The sequence below is a fragment of the Gracilinanus agilis genome, chromosome 2 (assembly GCF_016433145.1).
Source record: "Gracilinanus agilis isolate LMUSP501 chromosome 2, AgileGrace, whole genome shotgun sequence".
Lineage (NCBI taxonomy): Eukaryota > Metazoa > Chordata > Mammalia > Didelphimorphia > Didelphidae > Gracilinanus > Gracilinanus agilis.
Window position 1 is genome coordinate 500,979,031 of NC_058131.1, and position 12,059 is coordinate 500,991,089.

The 12,059-nt window shown below is 35.0% G+C and overlaps 1 protein-coding gene across 2 annotated transcripts in view; it reads left to right on the plus strand.

The window, feature by feature from the left end:
- Positions 1-6,189, plus strand: part of TTC8 (tetratricopeptide repeat domain 8) — a 54,575-nt gene extending 48,386 nt beyond the window's left edge. For both annotated transcript variants that reach the window (XM_044662123.1, XM_044662124.1), the window contains 2 exons: positions 3,390-3,473; positions 5,634-6,189. In XM_044662123.1, coding sequence (XP_044518058.1) covers positions 3,390-3,473; positions 5,634-5,750 — 201 coding nt within the window. In that variant the 3' untranslated portion in view covers positions 5,751-6,189. The remainder of the gene's footprint in view (positions 1-3,389; positions 3,474-5,633) is intronic.
- Positions 6,190-12,059: the final 5,870 nt, after the last annotated feature.

The window sequence follows — 12,059 nt, forward strand, 5'->3', positions numbered from 1 at the left end:
TCTAGTTAAACCCTTGCTTCTTTGAGGTTGAGGCAAACTTCTCATGAGGTTATTAGAAATGTTTGAGTAATGAAACAGTGTTTATATTAGAATGTCTTCGGAGTCCTTAAGACCAGTATCAAGTCTTGCCTTTGACAACCACTTGCTGTGTGCCTTAGAAAAATTACTTAATGTCTATGTCACAGGCAACTCTCAAGGACTATAAATTGCAAAGTAGTTGCTGATTTATCCCAGTCTCCTTACCAAGACTAAGGCCTCTATGTGCCCCTGATTCTAGGACATTGCAACTATAGATATGCCCTGCCTCTAAACTACAGCCTTTTCTTCTCTGGCTTCCTACAGACATGCCCTAGAGTCCCCTATTCTTAAAAACCTTCACTTGACTCTACCATCTACTGAAGTATTATGCTGTACTTCTCCTTTTATCAGTCAGATTTCTAGAAAAAGCAACACATTTACTTCTGTTTTCATTTGTTCTAAAACTTTTCAATATGACTTAAATTGGCCTCATTATGTAACTAAAACGGCCTACTTCAGAGTTCCCGGTGAGCTCTTAAAGACTACATCTCATGGTCTCTTCTTAGCCCTTATCCATCTCAGCCGTCTGACTGCTGCTATATGTAACATTACTGACCATCCTCTCTTCTCTCTGCATTTTCAAGACACTATTCTCTCAGCTCTCCTCCCCCTGCCTGACCATTTCTTTTCAGTCTTTTGTTGGCTTATCATCTGTGTCATGCCCTGCAACTGGTATTCTTCTCAAAGCTCTTTCTTGGGCTCCTATGAGTTTAATGGACATCTCTATTAAGATGGCTCAGATCTATACATCAAGTCCCAGTCCCTTCCCTGAGCTTCAGTGGGGCATTTCCAATTGCTCATTGAACATTTCAAAATGGATGCCCCAGAAATACCTTAAATTAAAAATATCCAAAAAAAGATCTTGTTCCCCACCTCTTCACAATCCACCCTTTCCCCAAACTTTCCTGTTTCTGTTGAAGGTACCATTTTCCCATTCTCCCAGGTCTGTAACCTCAGTGTATACTTTACTCTTCATTGCCCTCACCCCAGTATGTGCAATTATTTGCCAAATATAGTTGCTTCTTCCTCTACAACAGTGGTTCCCAAACTTTTTTGGCCTACCGCCCCCTTTGGAGAAAAAATATTACTTAGCCCCCTGGAAATTAAATTTTTAAAAAATTTTAATAGCAATTAATAGGAAAGATAAATGTACCTGTGGCCATCACAGCCCTCCTGGATCACTGCAGCACCCACCAGGAGGTGGTAGCGCCCACTTTGGGAATCATTGCTCTACAACATCTCTTGCATCAAAACCCTTCTGTTTACTTACAAAACCCTCTTGCTATGTTTTAACCTAGGCAAGAGCCCTGTTGCAAACTGCTTCATCTTTAGCACCATATAGGAATGAGCCCCATTTTAATTTTGCAGCACTCTGATAAGGTATAGCCAACTGTACTGTTATTAGTTCCATTTTTTTTCATTGATTAAAATAAAAGTATTTGCTGGATATAGAAATCCTTGTCACCGCAACCTCTAATTGGTCTCTTCCACAAATTTCTCTGCACTCTAGTCTTCCTTATCCATCCATTACTGCCGAAGTGATTTTCCTAAGTCTTAGATCTTACAGTGTCAGTCTCCTACTCAATAAATTCTAGTGACTCCCTGTGGTCTTTAGAAAAAAATATAAATATATATATACTCTTCTGTTGAGCTTTTAAAGCCCTTTATATCCTGCCCCCAATCTGTCTTTCCTCTTTGGCTATTCCTCCCCTCTCCTGTAGGATGAATTTTGGCATGCTGCCCTCTCTGTTTCTTTCACACAGCAGCACCCCAGCTCCCATCTCTGTGCCTTTGTTCTGGCAGTCTCTCATGCCTGGAATGCATTTCCTTATCTCAGCATTATGGCGTTTGTTTTTTCTTCAAGACACAGCTCAAGCATCACCTCTACCTGAGACCTTTTCTAATCCCCCCAAATGCTAAGGCCCTGCCATTCTGACTGCCTTCTGCTGAACCATTATTCATATTTATATATTCATATTTATATATTTACTCTTTATACAGAGTATGTACATATACATTTATAAGTGTATATGTGAATGCATGTAGATACATATACACACACGCTTCTTGTCTATTCTCCATTAGAATAGAAGCTTCTTGAAAGTAGTGATTGTTTCATCCTTTGTGTTTCCCCAGTGCCCAGCATAGTAGCTGGCATATAATAGGTGATTAATAAATGCTTGATATTGATTGTTTGATAAAATACTTTGACTTTCTTAAAGCATCATATCGGTGTAAGCGAGGTTTTTTCCCATTATGTAAATATGATTTCAGGGCAGGGAATGATATTGTTTGATTTACACATTTATTTTCCTTCTCTCCTCCCTGACAGAATATATGCTACAAGAGGTTTAATGGCAGCCTGAGCTTTTCAGTTACAGCATTTCAGTTGCTGTGTTTGTGGTCTATGTATAAACATCTCAGCTCTCTGTACTGTATATGTTATTTTGGACCTTTAGGGGACAGAAAGGGATGAGCATTTTGCTGTTTGAGTACTTCAGGGAGCAGATAGCCTGTCAACTTCCATTCCCTTCTCCCTCAGAAGAATAACCAGCAGAGTAAAGTAAGAGATCAGCCCCATAATGGATATATGTTCCCAGCATGTATTTTTATCTCATCCAGCTTACTACATGGGGTTTTGAAGATTACAAGAGCTCTTTCTTTACTTTAGAGAACAGGTATTTTAAAAAAAGAAAGAAAAAAAAAACAATTTAAATCAACAGCAAAAAAAATATGGGAAGGAGATTTTATGAAAATTTTATTAAGATCATATTTTGAGTTGAGCATTATTTAGAAATGTAAAACAATGAAAACTATTGTCCTGGCCTTTAAATCTTTAATTTTTAAATGAAACTTTCTCATTGGCTCTTACATAAATATGTTTATGTGTTTTGCCTGTCACTTTTATTAATAATATAATTTAAGGAATAAATAGCTTCTTTTAAATTTTGAATTAACTGTATCTTATGAAAAATATTAACCACAGTGCATCATTTAAGTTTTACCAAAAGTAAAGTTTTGTGTTGTGAAATGTTTATTAGCTTTGGTTCAAATCTTTGGGCTGCTGTTACTTACTAGCTAGAGATCTTTGAAAAAGTCAATCACTTTACCCTTTCTTAACTCCAACTTTCCTCATCTATACTATGATGGATTTATCTCTAAATTATTAAATTAAAAGTTCTTTCCTCTAAATCCTATGATACTAAGTTATAGAAAAAAAACATAAGTATTTTCTTTCAGAACATTCATCAAAATGTCTTGTTTATGGTTCATTAACTCTTTTGTGCTTGTATGTTTCTCTTTTAACCTAGGCAAGAGCCCTGTTGCAAACTGCTTCATCTTTAGCACCACATATGTATGAGCCCCATTTTAATTTTGCAGCACTCTCTGATAAGGTATGGCCAACTATACCATGATTAGTGTCATTTTCTTCTTCACTGATTAAAATCAAGGTATTTGTTGGATAGATAAATCCTTATTTCCTCAATAAATGTCATATCAAAGCAGCATGGTATGATAAAACACCAAATGTGGATTTAAAAACTTGTGTTCAAATCTTGTCTCTGCTATTTATTGCCCATCTGACCTTGGCAAGTCACTACCTTATTTGAACCCTGATTTCCCTATGTAAAATAAGGAGTAGAGAAGATCCCCAAGATATTTTCCAGCCAAAATCCACTTTTCTTAATAGGTTAAAGAAATCATTTAGTTGAAAGCCAATATGTGATAGCACCTAGAGAGCTCACTTTCTAGTCTGGATAGTCTGAGTTCAAGTCCAATCTCTGACTCTGTTGGCTTTGTGGCCTTGGCTCTTTCTTTAGAAGAAAATCTACCAAGTATATATATGAATTTAACCCTTTATTCAAAGCATGTTCTGAATAGAACCCTGAATATGATCCTAGGCATTTTTGACTTATACTTTAATCATAATTCTATTTAAAAAAATAAGATTGCTAGGGGCCCATGATTTCATTATCATAGGGAACTCCCAGTGTGAAAACTCTCTCAATCAATGTGCAGCTGCTCTGAAACTTACAGACTCAGATTACCTTGGACACTGAGAGGTTAAATGCTATGTGCAGCATCATATAGTCAGTCTGTGTCAGAGCTAGGATTCAAACTCAGGTATTTTTTATTCTGAAGCCAGCTTTCTATTGATTATAACACTTTATTTTAAAAAAAAGTTTTTTAAAATATTTTATGGTAAAGTTTAGCTATGTGTATACATACAGATAGGTGCTGTGTGTGTGTATAGATAGATAGAGAGATGCTATATTCTATATGTATAATATTAAACATATTTCACATATATATATCTATATATATATCTGGGAAGGGGAGGAATACTGGGGAAAAACTATAATGATGACAAATACAGAAGACCAGTAAAAATTTACTTAAAAAAAAAAGAGATTTCTATTCATAAATTCATTGTGCCTTCTTAGGAACATTATTATATTTTAATCCAGTAACATGCAAATGAAAGGGTTTTTTAATGTCAAAATTCTGCATATTAGTAAGAGAAAGCAGTATTCAAAATAGAAAAATGAAATAATTATATTTCCTTTAATCACTGATTGAATCTCAAGAAGGCCTATTCAATTTTCTTTGTTACAAAAATAGATAAATTCAGATCTTTTCAATTTTCCTCTGTGTGTCTCTTTAGGACCAGACTTTAAAACAAAATCATTATCTGCTCCCTGCAAACATTAAAATCCCTCAACTCATTTTTAACAGTTTAAACCATATTTATCTCAATATTGTTTTCTTTAAGAAGTTGAATAGGGTACAAAATGCATCATTGTTTTGAATAATCTTTTTTTGCACTTATTTCTCTGTCTGTAATCAAAAGTATGTCTTTGGAATTTGTATATTATAGGGTTTTTTTTTGATGTCTCGAATTATATATATGCGATTCAGCTCATAATTGTATGGCCTCTCTCCTTCCCTCCGCACTCCCCATAAATCTTATTCATTTCTCACAGGGCTGCTCATATTTAATTTGACACAATACTTTAGATAAGAAAAGTCTTTTTAAAATAAAAAAGGTGTTTGGAACTAAAATCAAAACATTGTTCTTTAGTCATTTTTAATTGTGTCTGACTCTTCATACTCCATTTGGGTTTTCTTGGCAAAGATACTGGAATGGTTTGCCATTTTCTTCTCTAGCTCATTTTACAGATGAGGAAACTGAGGCAAACAGGGTTAAATGACTTGCCCAGAGTCACATAACTAATGTCTAAGACCAGATTTGAACTCAGGTCTTCCTGACTCCAGGCCTAGCACTCTAAAATCAAAATAGACACAGTCAGTTGATCTAGAATTTCTAGTATAGTAACAATAGCTGTCTAGAGAAATGTGTTCAAATCCTGTCTCTCTGTGGTATCATTGGGCAAGTCACTTAATTTTGCTGGATTTTCATGTTTTAGTTCTAAGATGAGAGGTTAGACTAGATGTACTTTTCCAGTTCTAAGACCTGTGATCCTGTGTCCATACAATATGTGTTTACTAGGCATTTTTGACTTATGCTTGAGTGTCTTATTTCTTTCTTACAGATTGGAGATCTGCAGAGAAGTTATGTGGCTGCACAGAAGTCTGAAGCCGCATTTCCAGATCATATTGATACACAACATTTAATTAAACAGTTAAAACAGCACTTTGCCATGCTTTGATTGCTCCTCCTACCAAATATGCTCTTAGGAAGAGGCAGAGATCATAATATTATTACAGTTATTTTATTACATGAAGCTTAATAACATACTTTGTGCTGATGGGAAGAGAATTGGAAGATTAGGAAATGTAACCTTAAAGTACATTAAGATTTTTGAATGCAGAATTTTTACAAAATATTGGGTGTAAACACATTCAGGAATTGTTGAAGAAAGGCATAGCCTTTTAGGAGTTAGATGGTAGATGCTTCTCTGTAGTGTTTACAAAATATCTTTAAAGGATTTTTAAAATTATAATTGGTATTTAATGTTCGTAGATAAGCCATCAAGTATATTAAAGAGTGAGAAGTTTAAAATCTACTTTTCAAATTGCATTTTTATTAAGAGTTTTTGCATATGTTCTATGTGGAGATCTTATTTCTTAAAAGAAAAATCTGTTGAAACTTTTCTTATTAAATATCCTAAGAATACTGTATATTTTCTAGTTTCTTATGTATTAAAATAAATATTTAATCTATTTATCACAGATTTGTTCATTTCTTTTGTTTTATCATGTAGGTTTGTTTTCCATAGGAATTTTTAAATACAGCATTAAGAATTATATTGATTCTGCTAATGAAATAATTACTTTTTGTTAGTTTCTGTCATTAAAATGGAATGGTATCAATACTTAAAATTGTTTGTAGACTATTATATTGTTACTACTATGTGTAAATCAGCCTACATGAATATAATTATTTAGTGGTATGATGAAATTTAAAATCAGGATGAGATTGTTTAAATTTAGTTATATCCCAGGTAATTTTTTTCCTACTTAAATAAATAGTTGCGTACATATTTCTGGATAATACTTGAGTTTTCACTAAAATTTTGATTCAGGAAAATATGTTATAGGGAAAGGATTATCTCCATATATTACATTTTGATTTTAGGAGGTTGTATTAAAATATAGTTAATGGATACATAAAAATGTATTTTTATACTTCTTTGAGACATATTAGATATTTGCTATTCATTCTTTTCAGGGTTTTACAACCAATTGTTTTTAAATGAAAGATCAAAAATGGAATTGTTTGGTTTCTTCCCAGTTTTATATGCTACTTTTTGCTTATATTTTTAATAATGCTACCCATCTAAGGTCCATGAGGCCTGTGACAATATGAGGAAAGCATCCTCTTGAGGGGCCTTTATTCCATTAAAAAGATGTCAATAAATAAATATAAATAACTAACTAGCTTTAAGGGAATAGAGACAATTAGGTCAATGTGGATTGCAGGGGCTCTTCATTTACCTGAATATTTATTATCTGAAACCTCACAATTTGGCTGCATTCTCTTTTGGTCCAGACTTGTTGTTTAATTGGTAAAGGAAACCTCCTTCACCAACGTTGAATCAACAACTGTTGTGCCATCTGTAATCTTAGAGAGTTGCCTGCAGCATTGAGCAATGAACTCATTTGTGTACCATTCCACAGCCAGGATGCTTTGGAGGCAGAAATTGAACTTTGGCTCTTCCTGATTGTCAGGCTAGATTGCTAAACACTATACCATGCTGCCTCACACACTCTTAACATTCATTTTTTTTTCATTATGCTATGAAGTCAGGTGTGAAGTGAAGGATACTGTATTGTGATATCCTACGATTTTAGAGGGAAAAAGTATATAAAAAAAAATCAAGATTTTTGTAACACTGCTCATCTACCTGTCTGATCCCTCTCAGGCTTGATCATCATCCATGTCCTGCTGTGTGTGGATGTCCTCCAGGACACTGTCCACAGGGGAATCTTTCTTCTTTTGATACTTTCTCAGTGATCTTATTATCTCCCATGTGTTTAATAATCATCTCTATGTAAAACCCCTTCAAATCTGCATGTATTTTCTAGCCATCTTCTCTCTCCTAAGCTCTAGTCTTGCATCTTCAACTTGGTTCTCAAAATCAACGTGTACAAAACCAAATTCATTAACTTTTCCCTCTAAATCTTTCACTTTTAACTGCCCAATTTCTTTGAAGAGTACCACCATCCTTTTGGTCACCAGGGCTTACAACCTAATACTAAACCTCCATTCTTCACTCCCACTTCTTACATCTAGTCACAACCTCGCAAAATGAAATCATCTCACCTGGATGATTGCAATTGCTTCCTAATAGAGGCTAACCTCCTAATGGATGTCCTAGCCTCCAGCCTCTCATCTTCCCAAGGTTCAAATCTGACCTCAGACACTAGCTGGGTGATACTAGGCGAGTTAATTAGTCACTCTGTGCCTGATTGTGTGTATGTGTGTGTATATGTATAATATATATGCAATATATTTATGCAACATATGTGTATATTAAGTTATATGGTATATTACATGTATACATTATATATTATCACAATATATTTATGTAAAAACAAACAAGGGAGTTAATGCCCTCCTCCCATCCCCCAAAATTAGTTTGTATTTATTTTGTATTTAATTATCTGTATATGCTGGTTTCCTCAGTTAGAATATAAGTACCAGGAAGGTTGGAACTATCTCATTTTTGTCTATGGATTCTGAGTGCCTAGCAAAGGTAGGCATTTAATGCTTGTTGAATTGAATTCTTCTCCTTCCTTTTTGCTTTGGCACAATCTCCTTTATCTTCATGATTTCAAGTATCTCTTTGCAGATTAAAAGCATCTCTCTATGCAATTTCTCTATTATGCATCTCTGGCTGCATGAATGATATCAGCACCGGGACATCAGAGATGCCTTAAATTCAGAATGTCCAAAACTGAACTCAATTTCCCCTGAAAAACCTATATCTTCTCAGCTTCCCTATTTTCATTAGTGGCACCATTGTCTCCAACTCACCTAGGCCTGAAGTAAAAGCAAGTAAACTTTTTCACTAAAAGTCTAAAATCTCCCAGCAGTTCCCATGTGGCACATTTGGTGGCCCCTTGAAATTCCATACTCTCCTTAAACAAGTGATTTCAATGTAACGTATACACACACACACTAACCCTATCCATATGCCATGTTCCTTCACACTTAAACCAAACGTATACATGCATATGTACATATATGAAAATATACACAATTTAATTTTTAATGTGTGTTTATATTTAAGTTCCTTAAACTGTCGACTGGCATTAATTTATCTTTCAAGTGGGCATATTTTGGTCATGGGAATACTTTGTTTCAAATTATGGGAAAATTTATTTAACAATAGGGTTCTTATATTTTGGGAGATTTGTTTTAAGGTGTGAAGTTGTAAAAAGAAAAAAAAGTTGTTTTTAATGTCCCAGGAAAACCAGAAATATTTTATCCAACAGCATGCCTAAATACACTATTATCCAAATTGCTTCCCAATTTGTGCTTGTTTAGATAGGTATTTAAAAGATTGTTGTAGGTTAGGCCACCAAGTTCCTCATTCCTGCCTTCAGCCAATGTGCTAGTGTATTTTTCAAGATCTATAAAATTTAATACAGAATATCTCAAAAGTCAATGAAAACTTAAAACTACATTAAAACTTTTGGAATGCCACATATAGTATTCATTATCCAGATTCAAACTTATTGCTTATTTGTACATAACTATTATAATTATTTAATTATATAATTAGTTATTTAAATTGCATGTAAAAATGAGAGGACGACGACAACAACAACAAAAATGAGTTTACTAAAGTAGTGATAAAAATAGGTTTTATCTAGATTTTATGTTAATTCAATATGAACACTGCTGCAGAGAATGAGTCAGTAATGCCAAGGGCAAAATACTTTGCAGTTGACTTATTATGACATAATATAACACTGCATCAGAAGCTGTATACATCTTTGTAACAAAGTTATTCTAGGACTGTGTGACCTCTCGGTGCTGTGGCAGCATTTCTGTAGGCCAGAGTTTATTAGTTACTTATTGCTATAATTGTAGATGTATTCAATTTGTGATGAGAAATTATTTGCTTAAAATGAAAGGACAGCCATTAATCTTTCTGAAAAGTACAGCTGAAAAGGTTCATTTGTGCATTCATTCATTCCTTTGTTCATTTGTTTATCAGTTATTAAGTACTGCAACTTCATGAGACATAAATAAACTACAGGTTTCCTAATATCAGAAAGCTTACCACACCTTGGGTAGGAATATTGTCTACAAGCAGAAGTACTTCTCTCATATGCTTTGATTTTCATCATGGCCTTGATGGCTTCCTGGAGAAGATAGGAGTTTTTGTCATCGTATTCCTAGCAGTTGGCATAGTAACTAGAAAATAGTAGATACCTCTAGTATCTTAGTTCATTAATTCACAATGGCTATGTCAATGGAACCAAAGCTCTGGCAGTCCCACCAAGCTGTAAAAGTCTTTGGGTATGGGTCCATAGATAGACTATGTACCCCAAGTTTAGAGAAGCCCTTCACCAGAAAACTACATCAACTGAGGAGTTTTTTTGGCCTTAGCAACTCATGATAATATCTCCTAAGACCTAAAGGAACTTTGGTTTAGTAGAGGAAAATATGTCCATCAATGAAATTATAGATTTTTTGAGGTACCAAAGGGCTAGAATATCATCCAGGTGATGGAGTGGGGGTAGGGAATTATATGAACCATTTAGAAGAGCTGAAGAAATTTTTTCAGTTGTGTCCAACTCTTTGTGACCCTGTTGGGGGTTTTTCTTGATAAAGATACTAGAGGGTTTGCCATTTTCTTCTCCAGCTCATTTTATAGTTGGAAAAAACTGAGGCAAAGTTAGTTTCGACTTGCCAAGGGTCACACAACTAGTAAATGTCTGAGGCTGGATTTGAATTCAAGTCTTCCTTACTGTAGATCCAGCACTCGTATCTATTGGGCCATCTAGCAGCCTAAGGTAACAACATAGCAAAATTAGAACTGAATGTCTCCTTGATTCCTGGTCCCATGTTTCTTTCTACCAAAACATTATGAACAGTCAATGGCTTGCTAAGATAGTAACATGAATAGTCATAGAGAAGCCCAACTCTTTCATCCATAGACATCCCAATAAATAGCCAAAAAGAGTTCCAGAAAGACCAATTACAAATCTGAAAAGACTCAAAAGCAAATTCTTATTTCACAGTATGATTTTTCATGGTTCTGATTGTTTCATTCTGTTTTTGATGGAGTCCACTACTGGAGCAAAGTTTCCATTTTCTGTTATAAGCTTTTTATTCTCTTTCCACTTAAAAAAATAATAGCTTTAGTTTCATCTTTTAAAATCTCTTACTTCATTTCTTCAGTTATTGTAGCTCTTAGAGCCAAACCATTTTTTCTCTCTTCTTAGTCTTTACTTGTATTTTAACTGAGTTAGTCTTTCCCCCCTGGGTTTAACTCTTGGACTTCTCTTAACCTGTAGTATTTCTTCATTGTGGTAGGCTTTTTCTTCAGCTTTTTCATATCTCTAGTCTCAGTTTCTGGATTGGGACTGTGTTCTAGGGCTAGGGGTAGGTAGGCTCTGCTTGGTCTTGTAATATGGATGGCATTGCCATCGAAGAGAATAGAGTAAGATGATTGCAGCAATGAAAGAATGAAGGTAAACAATGGTTTACTTAAGATGCTGCAATTGTAAATGTCTTTTTCCTCTGCTGGGTGCTCTTTTATGGTCCTTCTCTGCAGCATTTGAATGAGGATACACATGGATAAGTAATGTGTTGGTTAACCGTGATTATCATACCAAAATGACAAAGAAAACAGAAAGTTACATGAGCTTCCCATTAGGAAACAGGCACAAACCTTGGGAAGGAGTGGAAAGAAGGGGAAAAAATTGGGAGTACCTATCATGTATTTGCGGTCCAGAGGGAGTTTCAGGAGTCCTGTTTTCATTCTAATACACTTCATGTGCAATTTGCTGAGGATCTCGTGGCTTGTACTGCTTCCTTGTTGGATTCAGTTCTCTCAGTCTGCAACTGAAATGTGTTGCAGAGGCACATGCATCCCTTTTCCTCTTCTATTGTCTTTCCCAACTGGCCTGGCTGTCCACAATCCTTTGGCTTGAGGGTGGGACTATGAGTCACATCAGCTTCCTTTGGCTATTCCTCAGATTAAGACAAACTGGGGGCAAGGAAAGGAGACTAAGACGGTGTTGGAGGGGCTGAGAAAAGAAGAAAGACTGGCAGATTCTACCCCCAAACCAGCAAGGTAGCACCTTGATTAGCAATGCCAAAGCAATGCCACAGAAGAATTCAGAATTACCAGTTCTGTTGTCAGGAGATTTCTGAGTAGGATTTTTATAGAGTCCAAAATCTATATCTAATTTTAAATAAATTTCCCTGGTATGTGTGTGTGTGAAAATGAATATGTTTATACCTGTAACGTAAACATATTATTTTCAGCTATTCA